Below are 23,064 nucleotides of genomic sequence, written 5' to 3'. Positions count from 1 at the left end.
GCAAACAGGAGCTGCAGTCTGAAGATAAGAGACTGAAGGCCAAGATAGCAGAATAGCTACTGAAATTGAGGACCCTGGGATCCACAGATGAAAGGAAACCGTTCAGGGCAACCAACAGGTGGCCTGGGCAGGAGAAAATCAATGTGGGGGCTGAAAGCAGATCCAGTTCTTAACAGGATGGTCTATCGAAGGCCACTGATGAAGAAATTGGCCCAGTTCTTGAAGAAAGGTGAAGGACTTGGCAAATAGCCAATAGGGAGTGTTTGCAGAAGAGAAAAGTTTAATATCTAGGTTCGCCCTGGGCTTGTAACAAGGTGGTAGAGCTCACTGATCTAGACTTTGTCCGGCCATTTCAGCAATTCCTGAGGAACTTGGGAACGCAGGGAGAGGCACAGAGGACTGATATGATGATGGAGGCCTTTGCCCAGTGATAGTGTCATCAAGAAGGCTTTAGTGCCCAGATACTGATGTCCTCTCCTTTGCACATCTTGTTGAATACCAGCTAGAACCCCGAAGTCATAGAGAAGCCCGCAGCAGAAAGGTTCACTGCCATGAACAGAGCCAGCCATCAGTGATGGACGAGCAACTCTAGAAGCTGTAATTTTTCAAATTAACGTTAACCAAGTTTGCCTCTCACTTGCTTCTTCCCGGTGCCCATTTTTCACAAAAAACGTAGGTAACTAACATGTAATACCCAAGAGCTTTCTATTCGGTGCTGAAACGCAGAGCTGGCCCTGGCTGATGATAATGGAAATGACAATTCTAATGGATTAAATTGTAGCATTTGAAGAGTTAAGAAAAAGGCGGCAGTGCTTTTAGACTCCAGGGTGGATCCAAGCATTTCATTTTCTTGGCTTGGCCAGGAAATCAGAGGGGCCTGGGCTTGGGGGCCGGTCTGGGGGAAGTGCGGGGGGTGGGCCCCCCGGAAGTCGTGCTGCGCTGTTTAAACCTAAGGTGACCTAACGGACGGCGGGAGCGCCCGCCCGATCCTCGGCGCGGGGCGCGGCCATTGGTGACGCACGCCGGGGAGCACGGCGCCCACGTTTCCACCATTGCCTTCGCGCGGCCTCACACCCGGCGCTCCGAGTCCCGGGCTGCGGTCGTCCTCTCTTCTTCCCTCCCAGAGGCGGGCCCGACCCCGCCCCCGGCGCCCCGGGTGGCTCCCGGCGGCCCCTCCCACCTCCTACCCTCGGCCTCCCCGGCGCGGCGCACTCCCCGCCGGCCGCAGCCTGACACGCCGCGCGGCCCCCCCAGTCTCCCCGGCCGTCTCCCCCAGGCATGGCCCAGGGCCTCGCCTCACTATGGCAGCAGCACGGCACAGCACCCTCGACTTCATGCTCGGCGCCAAAGGTGAGGGCGCGCGCCCGCCACCTGCCCTGTCGCTCCCGCCGCCGAGCGGGCTGGGGCCGGCGGGGCCGGGCGGGGCGCGCGCCGCGGGCCGAACAATGCGGACGGCCGCGCGGCCCCGGCTCCGGCGCGGGCGTCTCCCCGGCTGCCGCGTGCACCGGCGCCCGCGCGGAGGCCGCGCTCCTCCTCCCGCCGCGCTCGGTCCCGGCGGGAGCGCGGGGCCCGGAGGGGCCGCGCCGGCTCCCTCCTCGACCCGGACCGAGCCGGCCTCCGGGGCCCGGGTCGTCCACCCGCGTCCCACGAGGGATCGGTCGTCCCCGTCGGGGTCCCCTCGCGTCCCCCGCGCGGGAGGAAGACTCCGGGGTGGGGGCGCGCGCGGGGGCCGGCCCGCAGGACCGTTCCCCGTTCCCAGTTCCCTGAGGCGGGTGAATTCCCCGGGGGCAGGGGCTCCCCTCGTGGGAGCCGGCCTGGGGCAGGACCGCGCCGCGCTCGCAGAATTCTCAGACAACTGCGTAGGAGACAGATTCCCCCGGAAAGGAACGGGGCAGGGGAAAAGGAAACGATGATTATATTATTATTGGGCGGGGGTGGGGGGGTTGAGGTCCGAGCGCGGGAACTGTTAAGTCTCGGGATCAGGGAGGCTTCGAAGACCGCGAGCCGGCCAGAACAGAGGGCTGGGAAAGTCCGGACCGACTGCAGGAATCGTGGAGACGAAGGGTATTCTGCACGCCTTTTTCTGGTGCTTCTAACACGGGGTGGGGGGGGGAGGGGTAGGACTGCTGGTCTTTTTTTCTGGTGGCTTTTAAACCTGTGAGTGCCGCAGACTTGAATCTGCGCTTCCCGTCCGTCCCACTTGGAGGTCTCACCCAGGTCTTGCTTTTTCACTGTCTTCCTCCTTATTGAAGCTAGAGCCATCTTTTCTGTTACTGTTGAAAACATTACTTTCACACTTTCTCTCCCTCAGCCCCCTCCCCCCCCCCCTTTTTTTTTAACTTCTGAGTACTCACTCAGCATTCTCCCAATGTAAATGTTTTCCAAGGGCATAAGATGAGAGGGAAAAAATAAGACTTTAGGGACAGAAGGAAGACCTACGTTTGCGTCGTGTCTTGACTGGTTCTGGTTGTGACTTTCTCAACCTTTCTGAGCCTTATGGTAACAATGGAGGACAGTGCACACTTCGTAGGGCTCCCCCGCCCCGGACTTTTCAATGGAGTTTCTGTAAAACACTGCAAGGTTGTTAAGTAGTATCAGGCTATTGGGGTGGTGGGGAAGTGACAAGGAGAAAAAAGCATTTCTTAGTTCGCTCCTTTCTGGTGTGGGGCTGGAGATGGCTGGGGAGAATCAGAAGATGAAATGGTGATTGCAGATAGCTAAAAAGGTTTTGTTGAGTAATTAGCCTGCTAGCTTTAGGGCTTAGTGAAGTTTCTAGCATACACAACTTAGAGGTGAGGAGAGTGAGGCTTGGGGAAGAAATAGTGGTTCAAGGTCACTAAGCCGCTAAGTTGAGTTTTTGGTGACAAGCATGTATGAACACTCACCTGTTCTCATTGAACGTGGGTTTTCTAGGCTGTCAGGAGGGTAACGATGAGGTTGGAAGATTTGGCACTTCCCTCAATCTAAGTGCCCTTGCTTGAAGCCTTAAACACTTTTCAGCTTAATTCAGGCCGTTCCCAATGGCCTTCTGTGTTCCTTTGTAGAAGCCAGGGGGAAAACTAGAGAACTTGTACATTTGGGGCAGTCACTGGTTAGAGAGGGAGAGAGAACTCTGGACCTGCAGTTTGGAAGGGAGGAGGAGAAAGAAGCTGGCAGGTTCGAAGTTGGTGAGGTGTGGAAGTAGCATCTAAATAATTTAGTTGTGTGCAGAGAAAATTAAAAAAAAAAAGATTGAGGAGAATTCCCAGCCAGTTACTCTTAATTCCCAGATTGTTTATCTTCAAGATGAAAAAGTTTTGATGGCAAGATGAAGAAAGAAGATGCTAAGGGGACATGTGAGTAGGCATCTGTGTTAGATCTTGAGTCTCTGCTGAACTGTTTCTGGAGAAGGAGAACCGTGATTCTTATTGTATTCCCCCATCACTTGATTTTGGGTGAGATACCTAAGGTATCTACCCTTGTACAATAAAGGGATCTGGCTAAACTAGGATCAAAGTTTTTGGTTCTCATTAAGGGGCACTTGGTGAGAAGTCTACCACCTGTGAGGTCTCCAAAAACATTTATTTTAATTGATAATAATGAGTCAAAAGACATTACTCTTGGCATGTGAGTATTGGATGTGACTCAAGGGTGAGTCAAATGCCTGTGGAGCCTGGAATCATGTTCTTTTTCCCATTTGTCAGTAATCCTTCCTAGTGCTCCAGTTCCATGATGTGATTTTATTGGAATTAAACTTGAACCACTTAGTTATTTTACTATGTTGCGATTCTGTATAACATAGTTACCACTGCAAGCCAGCTAGTACCCAGCAGCCACTGGGCCATTGCAGCCAATTATAGGTTGGGCCTGGCTGTGCCTGTTTAGTTCTGGTTGATGAGGTAACTCAGGAAATGTTAATTGCTGCTGGAAAAAAAAAATCTCATCTTTGATCTTGTAAGTGAAGTATTTCACTGTGAAGACCCTTGAGCCTAGAAAACACTTTGTGATTTCTCAGCCTGAGGCTAACAAGAGTAAACATGTCCCACATTGGTATAGCGTAAGCATCTCTGGGCAGGTGGAGGACACATGGTTTGTTTACATCAGGCAGCCAGCAAGTGTACGTTAGAGGTAGAGGAGAGTGAGGCGCGCCTGACCTCTGCCTGCCCTGGCAAGGTAGCACTCTTCTTTTTCATGTCCATTTCATCCCCGGGCTGGGAGTATCTTTGGAAGCTGACCTTCATGGTCTGGGATACAGACCTGTTGGTTCTGATACATCATAGATGTTTGAGAAGTACTGGTTAAATACAGTACCTGATTGGTGTTACGTTAAAGGTGGAAAGCTAAAGTCCACTAGAGGAAAACCAGGCACACATTTACCTTTAGAATGTGGAGAATGGGTCCTGAGTGGGGAAACGTGGCCAGTGCTATTGGGTCCACCTTTTGGACCACTGATCTATATAGTTGAGGTAGGGAAACAAAGTGACTTGTGCCATTCAAATGAACAAGTTAGTTTCATAACAAAAATCTTATTTAATACATTAAGAACACGGATGTTCGCTGATGGCTTTGTGGTTAGGATTCTGGGCTTTCACTGCCATGGCTTGGGTTCAATCCCTGGTTGGGGCCTGAGATCCTGCAAGCGGGTGCCACTGCCAAAAACAAACACAAAAACAACATAAGTCTCCTTGGGAATTAAGGGCTTAGCCAAAAAAGGTGTAGGATAGGGGTTCTTAAATCATATCGCCTTTAACCCTCATTGGGAAAGCCTGTGGAACGCTTCTTAGCATAAGAATTTTAAATGCGTAAAATAACCCTTTAAAAAAAAAAAAGAACATCTTCAAAATAAACCCTCTAATATGTGGCATAGTAAATAGTAATATATGCTTCTTTAGTAACGCATTAAAACATAGTCTAGCTTCGGGCCTCATAATTTCCATAATTTTGAAGTAGAGCCATGAAAATCGGTATTTCAGCTGTTATTTGATAAGCAAAAACTGCGTTTCTGTTGTGACAATGGCCAGGTAGTTGGTAATGTGCAGTTTTACAGGCAGCAATGAATAAAATGTTAAGTTTCAGTTAGTGAAAATAAGGATGTATGTTTTTCTCATCTATGTTCACAGAGTCCCTGATTTGTGTCTAGTGGCTCTTTGGGAGTCCGTCAACCCATAGATCTTAGGAGCTAGAGAGAGGACTGGAACTGTCATTTCTCTATATTGTTCCTTTTGGGAGGAGGTTAGGACTTCCCTGGTAGCTCAAATGGTAAAGCGTCTGCCTACAATGCAGGAGACCTGGGTTCAGTCCCCGGGAGATCCTCTGGAGAAGAAAATGGCACCCCACTCCAGTACTCTTGCCTGGAAAATCGCGTGGACGGAGGAGCATGGTAGGCTACAGTTCATGGGGTCGCAAAGAGTCGGACACGGCTGAGCGACTTCACTGCACTTCACTTCCACCGAGGCCAAAGCTGTAAGCAAATGTCCCTGCTTCTTCAAAACATCTTTCTGAAAACATGAAAGCCAATGTTTACTAGTTGTCTCCTGGGCTAGGCTCTGCCCTAAGCTCAGAAGACATTATTTTATGTAATCCTCACAACAGCCCTATATGGTAGGTTCTCTTATCCCCATTTTAAAGGTGAACACATAAGCACATTGAAGTTTTTCTCTTAAGTGGGGTATCTGTGATTCAAAGCCCTGTCTCTCTGACTCCAAGGCCTTTTTGTTAATTGCACAATTGTGAAGCGTCTGAGTTAAGGCAGTGCGTCTCAGTGGCCATGTCCCCTGCTTCGCCCTCCACCAATTTATCGCTGTTTCCTCAGCTTGGTGAGGTGCTGTCGGCATCCAGTCGGCCAAGGATGCTGCTCAACATACTACAGTGCACAGCATTGACAAGCCATCATGTCTGGTGCTGAGGTAGAGAAATCCCCAGTGTAAGTTCTAACCAAGTTGTGATCTGGGTGGCCAATCATTAGCAAAATTTCCCTGGTTCTTTTTGGAAGTCTCCATGGTGCCGGCAGGGTGGAGGATGGGCCTTACCTTCCCCTGAGGTTTGCACTGAGGTCCGTTAGTGCTTCGTACCCAGCAAAGCCTGTGGCTTCAGGTGACCCCTCCCTGAGTTCCTGAACCGTCGACCTCTCCACCAAACTCCTGTTCTTGCATGCGTTTACTGAGCTGCTTTCTGGTGGAAACATCATCTTTGTGTATTTTCAGTAGCTATTACTATAAGCATAAAACTTAAGCCAGTTTTTATTGCATCTGGCTTTTTTTGTTCTTTTGTTCAAGCGTAGAAAAAGCTTTTTCCCTTCCCCTTCAGCATTATCATTATCTTTGTCCCATTACACTTTATCCACCACCATGACACCACCTACACCCACACCCCTGCTTTAACAATGAAGCTTGGGGCGGCTGCTGAGTGGGGAAAAGGCATTCACAGGCCCCACGCTAGACTGACATGAATCACAGTCTTTGAGGGCTGGGTAGTACCTGGAATTTACATTTTTAACCAGCTTTCCTCCCAGCACTTCTGATGCTGATTAAGTATGAAAACCACCACACAGTAATAGGATCCTCATTAAAAACAAAAACCCCCTTATACCAGAAACCATGCCCATCCACGTCTTTAAGTGCTGTGGATTGTACCTGCTACCCTCTCAAATTCCTTGCTCACTTTTTCCCTGGCTACTGTTCTTGGCCACAATCTCTCAACTTGTCTCTCTTGTCGGGGAAGGGCTCAGTCAACAGATCCCTGCCCCTTTTCCCATTTCAAAGCCTTCCTGTGACGTCTCATCACGCTACACAATGACTTGAGAGTCCTTATCAGCACTTGCAGGGTCCATGAAGGTCCGTTTCTACCCATTCTGTATCCTCACCCAACACACAATTGAGTCTCACACTCCTTGTGCTTCCACATAGCACCTGGACTTAGAATTAATTTTCTAACAGCCCCAGGGAAGGTATTTTTTGTGTTACATAGGTATTCTCTCATACCTTAATTGTCTTTGAAAATGTTTTCTAGTCTGCCTGGGAAGGTCCCTCCTTGGAGTCAGCCTACGTTTGGCATGCTCTTCGCTCCCAACTCTGCAAGCTTCTTAATAGCTCTGATCGTGCTCTATTTGACCCCAGGCTGAATAATTGCACATTGCTCGGAATTCATCTTGTGAGCTTGCCATTTAAAAATTGTGTAAACCTTAATGGTTTTTTCAAGTACAGTTCTGAAACTATACCCATATCTTTAAGCCTGTAGAGGTAGCATATGGTAAAATTGTTAATACTTTTGTTTTATATCAAAAATCCTCACCTAGTTCTTACTTGGTAGTTCTCTAGTTGTTTTAGATGCTTTGCAAAGGATGATAGCTGTTTAAGAAATTGACTCTATAATCCAGGTATTAGGAATAATCCCCACCCCAGCTAACAAGACGTATTTTTTTCAAGTAATCTGAAGCTCTGCAGGTGATGGTTTCTTAAAAAGTGTTTTCCAGTTTAATAACCGACTGGTAGATGGTTTGTCTTGTGGGTTTTTTGTTTTATTTTTGTGGGGGAGAGCTGGTTTCATTTTGCAGTGGAGGAGTTAGCAGTTTGGAATGTTCTTTGTCTCCTATTTTTTTTTTTGGCTGCCCTATGCAGCATGTGGGGTCTTAGTTTCCTGACCGGGGATCGAACACCCACTCCCTGCAGGGTCTTAAGCATTGGCCTGCCAGGGAAGTCTCTCTTTGTATCCTCTTAATTGTATAATGTAAATGGTTTTATTTGAAGGCCTTCCCTACCTTCTTGGGAGGTAGACTGAAGTGCTGTGGTCTCTCAAAACTTTGAAAAGTTAGAGCGTTTGGTGTTGAACTTGGGACCATGGAAAGATTTGTAATTATGGACTTTGTAATTTGAATTGAGACCACCGTGGTTATAGTAACCCTTGGCAGGTAAGGATTAGTTTGAAAGTTACTGGATTGTGGTTGAGCATCTGTTTAGAAACGTGTTCAAGAAAGCTATTATTGATTTTAGTTTTTGGAGTCACGCATATTCTGGGCATTTTAATCCACCATTTCACTGCAGTTGTAAGCTAAACCTGCTGGTGTGCTCTGTGGCTCCAACCACCATTTCATGGTAGTTTAATTACAGGCTCAGTTCTTTTGAAAAGTCGGGAAACCTCCTCAATTGAATTCTGCAAACCAAGTATGTAAACCATTGCACAAATGCTCTTTTAAACCCTTACAGCTAGGCACTTTTCCAGACCCCGGGAAAAGACAACTCTGCAGCCCTAAGTTGTGGTGGGCTTGCATTTTGTTAAACTGACGATGTCGCTTATGTTCTGGAAAGAGCCCCTGCACTAGTGGCTGTACTTGTGATGAAAGATATTTATGCACTAAGTTGCAGAGTCAAAAGGAGCTGGTAAGACCCAGTAGCAATTTCTGGGATCCTGAGCTGACTTGACCCTTTGGGTAGTTTCCCATGTACCTTAATTTCACCCTTTGCATAAAGGCACCAGTGATAACAGGATCCCACACATTGTGTTGTTGGGTGGGATGTCCAATAAAATATTTGGAAGAGTGTCAAGCGATACATTAAAACACTTCACGCTAATTGCAATACTTAGCGCTGAGCACTTTGAAATTCTGCCAGTGGGTAAAGATGATCAGTTATAAAGAGGTGTGAATTTCACTTACTGAAAGATAAGGAAAGTTTTGCTGCCAAAAAAAGAGGCAGAAAATAAAGGGTTGGCATGTGATTTGAAGGTTGGTCTGCTTAAAGGACCACTCCAAGTTACTAAAGCAGAAGTTTAAGAAGACATTTTGATTTTTAAGATAACACTTCCATGGGTTTCTGTTGCATGACTCTCTTTTCCCCTGGAGTGGAAATTTCTCCTGTGAGACTCCTGAGCAGTTTCTAGGCTACTGTTATATTTAACACCAAATGCAGATTACAGTGGTCACGCAGTACTGATAGGATAATGGGCATTCTGAATTTCTAGAAAATATTAGAAGAGATCTCAAACTGGGTTCAACATGGAGCCCTTTCTTTTTTTTTTATTGAGGTGCACTGTATTCGTTGCAGGTGTACAGCGTCATAATTCGATATGTGTATATATTGCAAAATGATCACTGCAGTAAGTCTAGTTAACATCTGGCACCATACATAATTTGAAAATTATTTTTTCCTCTGGTGAGAACTTTAACATCTCTTCTTAGTAACTTGCAAATATGCAGTATGGTGTTAACTATAGTCACCAATGCGTAGTCACCGTGCCGTGCATTACATCCTGTGACTGACTTATGGGACCCCTTTTCTTAGAACCAGTGCTGTGGATCACACTTGGGAAAACAGTAGGGGTTTAACACTGAAATTTTGAACTGTTTAATGCTGTAGCTAAGTGGCCCAGTTAGTTCTGGGGTTGTAGGAAGTCGTGGGCCTGTCAGTCCAAGTGTTTGATGTTCCTAAATGGGATCTGTCTAGGTTGGAGAGGAAAAGAGCTTAACACCAGTTTTTCTGTTTGGAATATGATAGGTCATTTAAAAAGAAAGCATTTTGCGGATGTTAAATTGTTAATAGAGTTCGCATGCATATTTCTTTTCTTTGCATAGAGGGTATGGCTTTCCTTGAAGAAACTGCAGAAGCTGTTCAAGTATTGGTTTATACATTTATCTTTTTAGGTGTTTTCGTTTTAAGTTATGTGCTCATTTTAGACTCCCTACAGGGTGTAAGGAAATGGGGAAAAACCCAGATCTCTGATCTTATGACAAGTAGATAACCACTGTTGATGTGTTGGTATGTGAGACAAATGGCTTATTCTTGTCCTATATATAACTAAAGGAGACAAAACTGTGCTGAGATTAAAAGCACTGGATCTTTGGAGACCAGTTGCTTGACTTTGGAGCCTAGCTTTACCACTTATTAGCTCGGTCACCGTGAGTACATCTTGATGCCTTGGCCTTATTGAGCTGGCTGCACTTTCAGTACTTAGCAGACATTCTTGCCTCCTTACTGATAGCATTCTGTCCATTAACGTTAAGTATGATGCTGGTTGTAGGTTTTTTGTAGATAACTCCTTATCAAGCTGTGGACATGCCCCTCTGTTCTTATTTCCTGGGAGCTTTTATTTTGAATGGGTGTTGAAGTATACCAAATACTTTTCCTCATCAATTAATACCATGTGTTTTTATTTTCTTCCCTAGTTTATTAATACGGTACATCAGATTGATTTTTTTTTTTAAAGTATTGAACTTGTATACCTGGAGTAAATCACATTTGGTCATGGTACATAATAATTTTCCTATATTGCTAAATTAATTAAGGATTTAAAGAATTTGTTAAAGATTTTTGTGTTTCTGTTCATGAGGGGTATTAGTTTGGTTTGTAGGTTTCTCTTTTGGGGCTAACTTTGTCTTGTTTTGCTGTTAGGATAATGGCTTCATAAAATGAATTTGGAAGTGTTCTCTCCTTTTTTATTTTCTGTAAGAGATTATGTAGAATTGGTGTTTAATTCTTTAAATGTGTGGTAAAATTCTCTAGTGAAACTATCTGGACCTCAAGATTTCTTTTATTTGGAATTTTAAAATTTCAAGTTAAATTTCCTTAAGTTATAGGGCTGTTCAGATTACCTGTTTCATATTGGCGGGTTGTGGTTTGTGTTTTTTGAGGAATTAGTTCATTTCCTTAAATTGTCAAATTTATGTGTATACAGTTGTTTGTAGGATTCCCTTATTATCCTTCTGGTGTTTGCAGCATTTAGAATGATAGTTCTTTGGTTCCTAATACTGGTAATCTGTATCTTTTTTTTTTTCATCAGTCTTGCTAGAGTTTGTCACTTTTATTGATCTTTTCAAAGAAACAGTTTTTGGCTTCACTGATTTCTCTATAGTTTTTTGCTTTCAGTTTCATCGATTTCTGCTGTTATCCTGTTCCCTTCCTCTGCTTGCTTTGGGTTTTTTATTTATTTTTAACTGAAGGATAATCACAATATTGTGTTGGTTTCTGCCATACGTCAACATGGTTGCTTTGGGTTTATTTTTCGCATTTTCTAAGTTCTTGAAGTGGGAGCATAGCTTTGTGGGTTGAGACTTTAAAATGAAGGCTGGTACTTTAAAATACTCTTAACTCTCTAGTGTGAGGCTATTCCTATTAGTTACTAATGTAACTTTTATGTATTCGTTAAAATGCAGGGTTCTTAGTTATGCAGGTTATTAGCTGTTATTTTTTTCCATATTTAGTAAGTTGCTAAGTTAAATGTAGAAAATGTTCCTTGGATTATTCCAGTCTCGAATTCTAGAATGTCACTTCTGAAAATTCAGCTTGTTGAATTACAGCTGAGCATCCGTGCTTGTTGTTTAAGAATTTAGAGTTGGAAAAGATCTCAGACTTGGGGTCAGCAAACTAAGGCCCTTGGACCAAATCCTGCCCTTCTGGCATCTTTTTGTACCATCCTCCAGCTAAGAATGATTTCTGCCTTTTTACTTTTTTTTTTTTTAATTTCCAGCAATGCTGCAGAGGCTTATGGGATCTTAGTTCCCAAACCAGGGATTGAACCCAGGCCTTTGGCAGTGAAAGTGCCTAGTCCTAACCACTGGACTACCAGGGAGTTCCCTCTGCCTTTTTAAAGGGCAGTAATTCAGTTGCATACAAACGATTGTGACAGGACCCAACTCAGCCTGCGAAGCCTGTCGTCATTCCTGTGTGGCCCTTCACAAAGCAAGCCTGCTCACCGCTGCCTTTAGATATATAAGCCAGCTTCAGAGCCGTCTGGAAAATGTGCAAGTACAGGTCCCAGGTGCCTCGCCATCTGTCGTAGCACATGCCCCCTCCCTGTGCCCTCAGTCTTTGTTGCTGTGCCATTCTCCAGCCACACTCACTTTGCAGGCACCTCCTGGGCCCTTCTGAGGTGGGCAGACTTGGGTGTCGACTTGGCTGAGTCTGGCCTAGCCAAAGCCAGAGCAAGGGAGGGTGCCTGGGCTGCCTCGGGGCATTTCTGACATGAATGTGATTTTTGACATCCAAGTTCACAAAGTCCAAACTGCTTTATCTCCGGAAATCGTATTTCATGGTTGATTTGCAGCCTAGCATAAAAACTCTGGCAGAAACCGTAGCATTTTTTATAGCAACATACATGTTTTTCATAATAGGTCTGAGCTGGGAGAGAGCCTGCCCCCCTAAAAATAGTGGGAAGAAAGCTGGATATTCATATTGTTTAAGTGATTGGAAAACTTATTTCATCCTTCCTGGACTTAAAAAAAAAAAAGGTCCTACCTTTTCTACTTTGGGAAAGAAATCTTGTCCTCCTTCAGAGTGGAGCCGAAGGCCGTGCCTCCTTGGGTCAGCCTGTCGTGTGCCCTCCCCCTGCCGCTCCGGAGATGGGGGGAGGTGGCAGGTGGTGGCTGGAGCTCTCTCCATGGCCCGCGGCGGACAGCAGTGTTGAACTAAAGTATCATAGGAGCAGTCGGTCCTCCTGGGCCAGGCACCTCAGGTCTTTTGTCCTCCAGCCCCAGACCCTGTCCTTCCCCTCTTGCCACCTGCTTGTCCTTTGGGGGTGCTGCTGGGTCTGCTTTAGCTCCCTTGAACGTCCCCTTCCTGTCTGTCAGGGTGAGCCTGACCCTCCGAGAGGGTTTACTGTGCCTGTGACCTCTTCTCTGTGTCCTCTGACCTGGTGATCTTCCCTTAGTCTCCTCCACGCCTCCAGGCCGGTTGCCTTCTTTCTCCCCTGAAAGCCAGGGCCATGGCGTTTCTCCAGCGGCTCCCAGGAGAGGGCAAGCGGCTTGATGTTCAGCGCCTTGTGGCCAACGAACGAAAAATGTCAGCTCCCCCACCACCAAAAGAAAGCCAGGCTTTTGCCTAGTCTCCCTTTTCTTTGCTTCATTTTATAAATCTTGGTTTTAGCCTCCCACGTAGGTAAGTCAGGATGTGAGGATGGGAGAGTCTGAGCCACATGCCACCTCTGGGGCAGGAGGTTCCCCCCTGCCTTTGCCCACTGAGGCTTGTGGGTGGTGGCTGTACTTTGAAAAGTATCCTAGTGTTCAGGAAAATGGCCGTACCAGGAAGAAGAGCTACACTATGTTATTAATATTAGTGTTCTGGTTCCAGAGTGTAGAGGGATGACAGTTGTGTCTCATAGATTACTCTTTTTTTAAATCCTCCTCTAGTTTCTTAAGGAGATTGTTTCTAAGTTGCTCTTATTTTAAAGTAGAGCCAGGCTCCTGCCACCTCCCCAGTAGGTGTTGGGGGCCCACATGACTGTGGGAAATGCCCTTTTCACTGCTCCTGCGGTGGGAAAGGGGAGGCCGGGAAAGGGGAGGCCGGGTGGCGAAGCAATTAGCAATGTGTTGACAGTATCCTGAGTGCACCACAGTGTGACTTTTAAAAAATAGTCATTGTGGCTGGTACTGTAAACAGTCCCATATGGTTTTCCTTAACATACGTTTGCATGAAAAGAGCTAGGGTGTTATTTCTGTGTAATATGGCTGTCAATTCAACTTCAATAGGTCCTTTGCTTTCTGTCTTGAGTAATTTTTTCCTGATTTAGTTTTTCTTCTCTGTGCATATCAGAAACTGTGCTCTGAAAATACGCCCAAAGTGTTGATGTCATTGTCCCTTTTAGAATTCTGCAGCCCCACCCTGATGCTGGGATTTATTTATTTATTTTTTTATTGAGGCAGTTGTAATTGATATAACATTTCAGGTAATGATTCAATAAGTGGAAATATTGCAAAATGATAGCCCAGTGTCTGCTTAACATCCGTAAGCACACGTAATTACAAATTATTTCCCTTGTGATGAGAACTTTTCAGGTCCACTCTCCCAGCAGCTTTCAAATATACAATACAGTATTCATGACTAGCTGCAATGCTGTGATCGCACCCAAGGCACTGACATGGGCTGCAGACATGTGTTAGTGGCAGGAAACCATCTCCAAGGCCTCAGACAGCATCTACATGAGGCAGCCCTTCAAACACATGCTAAATGATGAGGGTGGTGATTGGTGGGGATGGGTACAGAAGACCACCCCTTGCGACCCCTTTGAACTGGTACCTGTTTTTTTTTTTTTTTTTCCTTTGGCTAAGTGGCTTGCAGGATCTTCATTCCCTGACCAGGGATTGATCCGGCACCCCCTGTAGTGGAAGCTTGAAGTCTTAACCACTGGACCAGCGAAGTCTCTGGGGCCTGTCTTATGGTTGATTGAAGGGTAGAGACTGGCTTCTGGAAGTTTGTTGCCTTGATTACCCCACAGTAACTGAGAGTATAAAAGTGCCGTTTGTTTGTTTGAATGTTTTTGGACCACTTTGCTGAAAGATATGACTCATACAGTTGCTTAATTAAAGTTCAGTGGTTTTTATTATATTCCAAGTTGTGCGACCATATCACAATTTTAGAACATGCTCGTCACTCCAGGAAGAAACCCTATGCCCCTTGGCCGTCACTCCATTGATTCCTTCTAGATCCCTGTATCCCAGGGCCTGGCAGCCACCAATTTGCTTTTTGTCTCTAGGGATTTGCTTTCGCTGGCCATTTCATATAAATGGAATCATGCAGTGTGTGGTCCTTTGTGCCTGGCCTCTTCCGCTCAGCGTGTGTTGTAGGTTATGTCAATATCACATTCCTTCTGTGGCAAAATAATTGTCCATGGGGTAGATAGTATCACACTTTGCTTATTCATTTATAACTTGATGGGTTGTTGGGTGTTTTCACTTTTTGACTGTGAGTCATGCTGCTTTGAACATTCCTGTTGGCGTGGGTTTTGTGTGATGAGATTAATCATCCTGCAGCTGTTAGAAACGGGGACTATATGACCAAGTTGTCGAACCTAAGACAGACTGAGGAAGCACCTGCTTGACCTTCACTTTAATCCCTGGAAATGAATTAGGCTTTTGAATGTCTGAGAAGTCTTCTGATACACAGACCTGTTGTTAAAATTAAATTTTTAAAAAATATAATTTTAAATTTAAGTGTGTTTTTGATAAACTATGAAGACATCTGTTTGTCATTTAATTTCAGTAATGTGGCCTTGTTGCTTCTGCCTCACAATATTCTTTTTTAAAAAATCTAGCATATTCAGTGTGCGTTCAAAGGATGTTGTTCTTGAACCCTTAGGCTGTCAGCTGGGGTGGAACGGGGCCCGTGAGGAATGCTTATGCTATTTTGTTGTTCTCAGAGTGGTTATGCCAGTGGGGTTGGTAACTCTGGAAGATTTTTTTTAAACATGATATATTTTACATAGAGTACACTTTAGCGTACAGTTCTGAGTTGTGACCAGAGCATATGGTCCTGTGAACACACCACTGTGAAGATGAGGATACCTGAGAGGACTTTTAAAGCAGGTACTCAACTGCTTCCAACTGTATTCGGAGTCCCTTTTCCTTTGCTTCCTCTTTTAGGGGTCTGTCAAGAAGACCAAAAAGCTGGTAAACTGCACAAGCCAAGCCTGGCTCTTAGGTTCTCTGACACATCAGAGTCTCAGGTTGGGGGGAAAGGATACCTGCCTTTATGTTTCCTCTTGTGGGGAGCTGCAAACGGATCTGCCCACAGCTTCAGGGCCATCCTCCCACAGAGAGAGTGCAGATGTCTGAAAAGAGGAGGCGGGAGTAGGGGTGGGCTCTCTGACCTGGATGTGTGTGGAGGAGGTTGATCAGAGGGCACCTGGTACCAAGTATCAGGGAGGGCAGGGAGCTCTGGAAATTCCAGAGTCTGGGGAGTGGGAGGTGGAAAGGAAGGAGGCTGGGTTTGGGGCCTCACCTCTTGGGCATGGTGCAACCATGGAAATAATTAACAACCTCTTGGAGCTTAAATTACTCGAGCTTCGTGGGAGAGACCTAGGAGACAATAAAGTTGGGGGTGGGACGGTCCTGATTTTTATAAGCCAGGTGCTGCTTAAATGTGGGCGAGCAGAAAGGAACGCAGCCTAATTATGCAGAGGGGACTAGTGGGATTGTGGCAGGGTGGTGGCCCCACAGAGGCAGAGACTGGGTGTTGTGTAGCTTAAAGCCCTCACACCTGAGGTCCAGAATTTTCTTAGTTGAAGTATTTGAAGTCAGAAAAGACTTAAAGGTGCAAGTCACGGTCATGGGGTAGAGTCCAGAGTTTTTCTAAACATGTGAGAATTGCTTATTTTCTGAGGCCAGCCTCTCTAATGGAATTCACTTAGTTAAGGAGGTTACTGTATCTTAGCCTCTTAAAGTTGAAGAAGTAGAAATCTAACCAGAGCATATTTCCCTGCCTTTTTGCCAGGGCACCAAGTGTCATAGGATTTCATTGGCAGGACTCTCTCTTCTATTTGGGCTAGTAAGCTTGGCTGATGTAAGTACATGGCTGATGTACTTAACTTACGTCCACAGGGCCGCCCACCTTATGGATCAATGATTAAATGGTGGTGCCTGATATTGAGGGATCGAACATTGGTGCAGGCTCCTTATAGGGACCCTATAAACAGTCGTCTCCTTTTTTAACATTTGAAGAAATGAGGTGTGTAAGTGAGGGCTGTCCTGACCAGTGAGTTTGAGTGGTGCAGAGAGGCTCTGGTGGGGGACTCTGGGGAGAAGCTGGGGGGGGCAGGTCTCTTTAGGCAATCGTAAGTGGCAGGGTTATTAACCATTGGTGGGAAGGAGTAGGGAAGTCTGAGCTGGGTTTTGATTCCAGACTTGAGATCAGGACAGTGTGGTGAGCATTAGGGCGGGAAGAAGGTTCCAGCTATATTTACAGATTTGGGATTCGGCCAGGGTAAGAGGAATGAGGTTCATTCTCCTGAGAGAGGCCTATAAATGGGTCTCTGGGACAAAATGAGGCAGGGAGATGAAACCTTGTCTTCCCTGGCCTTCTTTTGATAGTGGTGTATTTAATTTGGACCAGACCTCCAAGTTGATTCCTCTTAAGTTCTTGTTGAATAAACACAGACAAAGTGGGCAGTGGTCTGGAAATGAGGACGTTGAGTTGCCTGTTGGACAAAGGACACATTTTGCCCTGGGACAGGTCGCTGTGTTGCTGAGCACTGTGGAAGGCTCTGTCTGAGTGCTTCGCTAGTTAAATGTCATTCTTGCTTGGGCAGAGTTTTCTAAGAACTTGTGCCAAACAACATTAGCCTAGTTTGGATTACCATGTCGACTTGAATCCGGTGTGCTTATATTTCTTTTATCATTGAATCTATTTTCACATTTTCTGATTTGTAGGCATTTATGACATTGCTGTCTGGTATTCCCAAATTTGGGTAATCATTCACATCATATTTTCAACCCAAGTTGAGTAATTCTGTTACAGCCAGTACATTTTGTTTGGTCATGTTACATGTTCCTTACTAGACAGGCACAGAGGTTGAGATTGGATAATTAATTGCAGAGCAGTGGCTCTAGCTGAAACCTGTGGCTATAGCTAGCAGGGACTTTGGACTTTTTTCAGGCCCCCTGTTATATTTCTATCGATATAACCTTTTGGTAACTTGAGTGTGGTTAGTTTGGAGATAGTGGGGAGTTTGGTTTTCTTTCTTGTATTTAGTGGTTTAGATCAGTGGTTCTCAAACATGGCTGCACATTGGAACTTCCCAGGGAGCTTTAAAAATGTGATGCCTGGGTCCCACCCTCAAAGTTTTCTATAACTGGTGTAGGATGTGGCATCAGAAGTTTTATAATTCCCCAGGTGGTTATAATGTGCAGCTAGGATCATGAAAACTACTGGTCTGGGTGTTCCAACAAGATACAAAAATAGGATGATTAATTTAGCCAGATGAATTTTTCATTTGACTCACAAAACATTTATTGAGCACTTGGGATCAAGATGACCAAGAAGGTCACCTCGTTAAGGCTTTTGGAACTCATTTCTTTGACTTCACTCTGGAAAAGAGATCCTAGGTAGGTGTTTCAGCTCCAGTTCTGCTTTCTGGAGTCTTCTCCAAGGGCTGGGAGCAGCTTGGCTGACAAGGGAGCCCCCAGGTCTGGAGGAAGGTGAATATGACATGAGGTGAACAGTGGACAAAATGGTGTGATCCCTGTGTCCCTGGCAAGGCTGGCACACTAGATGGCCACAGGAGCTAGGCGGCGACGACCACCAGAAAGGTCATTCAGACCTAGGGTATTTCTACTGAATTGGGAAATAAGCCCACAGTGTAGAAATACAAGAACACTAAATTGGATCTCTTTTGTAATGTGTTTTCTTCAATTTGCAACCTGGCTGGAGGTTAGCCCCCTCTGCCTTTCTGTTAGGATGGTCGCCACACTGGGCTTGGCTAGCAGTCAAGGGCTTTGTGTGTACCAGACAAAGACACCCCCTTTTCCTACCCAAGGGATAGAGTATGCTCCAGCTCAGCCCCGGGGCTCTTGTTCAGCACACAGCCTGGCCAGTGACCCTCAGGGTGGCCCTGCCGGCGTGGCCCCCTCCACCATCATGGGGGGTTTGTGTTCAGTTGTGGAATGTGCCAACTGAACTTGGGCCCGAGGCCATTTACAGGGAGTGATGATTTGTTTTATACACTTTCAAAACAGAAAACATCTGTTCTGGCCAAGGAGGGATTGAATAATTGCATAGTGGCTTTCCTAGTCACAGTTCAAGTATTGCCGGGCGCACTTGTCTTCACCACCCCACAGCTTGGTCACGTCCATGGTGGCCTGACCCCCACCCCTGGCTTCTCAGACCCAAAAAGAACAAGATCACATGTTTCCATCAAGTTTGACATTGAAATTTTTTTTTCCCAGGGGCCAAATTCAGTCTTAAAACCATGGTTCTGGGGGATAAAATTCAAGCTTCCCCCTTTTAACTTCCTGAAACCACTTTCAGAATAGCAAAGCCAGCTAGATTATTTTTTGTCAAATGAGTTTCCCAAACACAGAGTTTTGCTGGGAATGAGGGAGCCTTACATGGAACAGGAGGTCGCCTCTCACGTTGGGCAGTGCTTGTGCTCAGGTGGGGCAGTGGTGTGGACGCCCCTCCAGGGGTCCCTTCCTGTTGTGGGACACAAGGCCCCTTCCTGAAGAGGCTTCAGGTCGTTTGGCTGAGCACAGGGCTTGGCTGCCCCCACACTCCCTGACCCGACTCCGGGCCCCATGGCCTGCCAGGCGGCACCATCTGAAAGCAGGGGGCCCCTCCCTTTGGGATGAACTCCTGTTGGTATTTTTATGAGGGGTTGGAAGTCCCTTTGCTGTACCTACTTGCTCCTCTCACACTTGGTGGTATCGTACAGGTTTGTGGGTGGGGAATGCTTGTCTCTACCCACACGCGGCGTGCTATCTAGGCATACACACCGCCTGTCGTTCAGTTTTGTTCTAAATGTTGTCTGTGAGGTTGGGCGGTGCTACCCTAATTGCTCTGTGTTTGGAAATGGAGAAGATGAACGAAATCACTCCTTCACTGCCATCTCTGCTACTGCATTTGCTTTTGTTTTTTTTAAGCATAGTTAAAATCTATATTTTGGTGGGTGTATTAGTCAGCCAGGGCTGTTGTAACAAAGTACTACAAACTGGTGACTTCAAGCTAAAGAAGCCTATTCTCTCCCAGTTTTGGAGGCTGGAGTCTGAAAGCAGAGCATCAGCAGGGCCACGCTCCCCTAAGGGGTCGAGGGGCAAGTCCTCACTGGCCTCTTCCAGCTTCTGGTGGCTCTGCATTCTTGGCTGGTGGCCATCACATGCCAGTCTCTCCCTGTCTTCACCTGCTCCTGCTCCTCCTTCCTGTGTCTTCCAGGCTTCAGTCTCTGATAAGAACTTACTGGAATTAGGACCTCCCTGGATACTCTAAGATCTTTAACTACTACATCTGCAAAAACCCTTTTCCAGATCAGGTTGCATTCCCAAGTTCTGAGGGTTAAAATGTGGCCATATATTTTGTGGGGGGGTCACTCTTCTACCCTCAACAGTGGGAATAGATGAAATCGTCTGGTTTTCAAACGCCAGGTAACTTACATGCTAAAAAAGTCTGCATAGGCCAGAATAAGACCTATCTGCTGCCCAGGGTGGGCTCTGAAGCTGGTTTGTAGCCCTCATTCTTACTGTGCGCTGGAAGGTGTTCCAGATGTCACTGGAGATCAACTCTGTGTAGATTGAAGGAATTCTTCCAGTCCATTTTGGCACGCCTTAGTTTATGGAAGGAATTCTAGTGTAATTTTCTTGTGAAACCGCACTGCGGTCAACTGTGGATCTTCCATTTTTTTTCTTTTTGCCCTTGCTTTAAGTCACAGGGGTGCTTTGTTTGGACGCTTCTCAGCCTGCCCTCTTTTCCTTCAAGTGGAAAAAGCATCAGCCTGTGGTGGGCTCATGGGACAGTACAGAGTAACTCCTTTTGTCTCATTGTGGTTCTTTATCTTAACCTTCTCAAGGAATGAGTGCTTTGGCAGATACAACTAGAGAATTAATTGCATTTTGCTTTTCATCTAAGTATCATACTGTTGGATGTTCTTGAAGATTTTGGATTCAAGTAAACCTGCAGAGGTTAATGCAATTTCTATAACCTTGACCTCAGTCCTTGATCTGAGCTCCACTTTGGTGGGGGTTGGGGGGGGTAGCCCATGGGATGGGAGAGAGGGGCATCAGAATGCTTAGCAGGTTGTAGCATATTGAATTGTTCAGTTTCTATCAATTAAAAATAGGTTACTGGGTTGTGCTGTTTCTTTTTTCCCAATAATAAAAAACAAGGCATCCTTATTGCAGAACACCTGGAATACAGAGTCAAAAGTTTTGAAATCATTTATGGTACCCATCAACAATGGATGGAAACCCTTTTCTAGTACTCTAGATCCTCATTAAGTTATTTCACCTAAAGTGGAATGTCTTTTATCGTGTTTTTATTTGATTTCTGGCTAGGCTGAATATTTTGTTATGCTATTTCTAGTTGGCTCAATTATCCATCTGCATTTTTGGCACAGCTCTTCTGTGGTTGGTGTTGCTGTTCTTTCTGTGTTACCTGGTAATCTGCAGCCACTCCCTATAGGGTTGAGAAAGTTCTAGTTCATAACAAAGGGGATAAATGATGCCCATAGCTCTGTTCAGGGTTTCTCAAAAATTCATTCATCAAACTGTGCTTTGCTTCTCAGTGTTTCATCTGACCATCTTGCCTTCTCCCCCTGTTCTCCAGCTGATGGTGAGACCATTCTGAAAGGCCTCCAGTCCATTTTCCAGGAGCAGGGGATGACGGAGTCAGTGCACACCTGGCAGGACCATGGCTATTTAGCGACGTACATAAACAAAAACGGCAGGTGAGGTGACCGTGAGCGCTCCTATTCAGATCTGAGCGCTTCAGCTGTGTGTATGGAAAGAGTGGTGGTGGGGGGCATCCAGGTTGAGCGCTTCAGCTGTGTGTGTGTGTGTGTGTGTTTAAAGAGTGGTGGTGGGGGGGCATCCAGATTTTTTTTCCTTTCCTCCTTTGGCGTCTTTGAGGAGGGGACTAGAATCCAGTGCTCCGAGCTGCGCAGTAGAAACATGTCACAGAATCCCACGTCCAGGCACTCCCCCCAGAGATTAAGGCCCCTGAGGGTTGCTGTTTCTCTAAAGACCCTCAGGTGATTCTGTGTGCCCAAGACTCAGAAGCCTCGGGCAGCGTAAGCAGTGTGAACTGGCAGGCAGTGAGCCAGATGTGCTGTGCTCCACTCTAGTAGTTTCTGCCGCAGCAGGTCTGGGGCCACACCCCAAACAGTATTTCTGGCAAGCTCCTCTTGGAGGATGTTGATACTGTGGGTCAGTTAACCCCACTGTGAGTAGCACTGTAATAAGCGGTTATCAGTTAATGCAGACTGTAGTCAAATGCAGGATGAAAAAGTCTGCAAAGAGCTTGATAAGATGCTAGGGGCATCCAGGAGTTTAAGATTTTGGGTTTTGTTTTCTCCTTAAGACTTTATAGATGATCTATCTAGACTTTTTCTCTCATCAATATGAAATGAAAGTCAACCTGAGACTAGGGAAGGAAACCTAAATTAAGAAATGACTGAGAACAGGGGACTTGCCTGGTGGTCCAGTGGTTGGGACACTGCTCCCCATGTGGGGCTGCCTGGGTTCCATCCCTGGTCAGGAAACTGGATCCTGCATGCTGCACCTAAGAGCCTGTATGCTGCAGCTACAAAGATCCTGCTTGCCGTAACTAAGACCCGGTACAGCCAAGTTAAAAAGAAAAAAAGAAATGACTGATAACAGAAGATACTGGTGCACTGAGTTCTCTGTATTTTCCTAAGTCTATGTAGTATCTTCTAGAGTCTAAAACTGTTAAGAGTCTTAGTAATTTGCACTATTAATTTTAAAATGTGAACTCCTGTGTATTTTTGATGGCTTTCGTTCTTTTCTCCCAATGGAAACTAAGCCCTAGAATTCCACGAGGTTTCATTAATGTCCCACATTCTCCCCCTGGTTTTTCTAATTAAAAGAACCCCTGCTCCCATCTTAGAGAGGCTCAAAAGACAATGTCGTAAGGTGAAGGAAACTTGTACTTTTGAGCTCACCTCCCTTTCTATTATTCTTTTTGTAAGTCCACGTAGTTCTTCCCTGTGAACATATCTTCACCTCTCAAAGAAACCCTAACCCCTGTGCCCTCAAGCCCAAATCTGTATTTCTGACTGCATAGCAAACCCCCATATGTGCATGGAATAGATCCCTCCAATGTATCTAAAGTGATTTCCTCTCAAGGGTTACCCAGACCCTCCACTGCCTCCGTCCTCGCCCAGTTACTGGCAAGTCTCCTGGAAGCAGAGGTCTGCAGCTGGCCTTACACCCTCTGGCCTCTCTTCTTTCTCTCTGCCCCCCTCTCTCCCTGTCCTAGCTGCGGTCCATAACTTGGGGACCACAGCAAATCAGACCTTGCCTCTCTGCCACCTTGTAGGTTCCTCCTCTAATCCAGCTGAAGCCTTGAATCTCTTGTTTTTGTGTAGTCGCTCAGTTGTGTGCCTCTTTGCAACCCCCATGGACTGAAATCCGCCAGGCTCCTCTGTCCATGAAATTTCCGAGGCAAGAATACTGGAGTGGGTTGCCATTTCCTTCTCCAGGGCATCTTCCCAACCCAGGGATGGAACCCGCATCTCCTACATTGGCAGGCAGATTCTTTTCTGCGAAGCCACCAGGGAAGTCCCTTGCATCTCCTACCACCTCCTAAGGACCTTTGGGGCTGGACAGGGCCAACCATTCTACTTCAGTTCTTGAATCTTCTACCCTAGACACCAATCCCA

The 23,064-nt window shown here is 46.0% G+C and overlaps 1 protein-coding gene and 1 long non-coding RNA gene across 3 annotated transcripts in view; one reads left to right on the top strand and one right to left on the bottom strand.

Moving 5' to 3' along the window:
- Nucleotides 1–1,052: 1,052 nt before the first annotated feature.
- SMS (spermine synthase) overlaps nucleotides 1,053–23,064 on the top strand; it is a 50,834-nt gene continuing 28,822 nt past the window's right edge. Inside the window, exons 1-2 of one of the 2 annotated variants that reach the window (XM_070365623.1) lie at nucleotides 1,053–1,350; nucleotides 20,991–21,111. In XM_070365623.1, coding sequence (XP_070221724.1) covers nucleotides 1,302–1,350; nucleotides 20,991–21,111 — 170 coding nt within the window. In that variant the 5' untranslated portion in view covers nucleotides 1,053–1,301. Of the gene's footprint in view, nucleotides 1,351–1,954; nucleotides 2,065–20,990; nucleotides 21,112–23,064 lie in introns of those variants that run through there. The other variant, XM_070365624.1, reaches the window with a different exon arrangement.
- On the bottom strand, nucleotides 4,453–12,537 carry LOC138986366 (uncharacterized). Its single transcript, XR_011463194.1, has 3 exons — nucleotides 12,204–12,537; nucleotides 5,331–5,477; nucleotides 4,453–4,628 (listed from the first exon to the last, which is right to left on the bottom strand). It is a non-coding gene; the product is annotated as an uncharacterized lncRNA (long non-coding RNA).

This window comes from Bos mutus, chromosome X (genome assembly GCF_027580195.1).
Source record: "Bos mutus isolate GX-2022 chromosome X, NWIPB_WYAK_1.1, whole genome shotgun sequence".
Classification (NCBI taxonomy): Eukaryota; Metazoa; Chordata; class Mammalia; order Artiodactyla; family Bovidae; genus Bos; species Bos mutus.
This window is presented reverse-complemented; position numbering and strand designations above follow the sequence as displayed.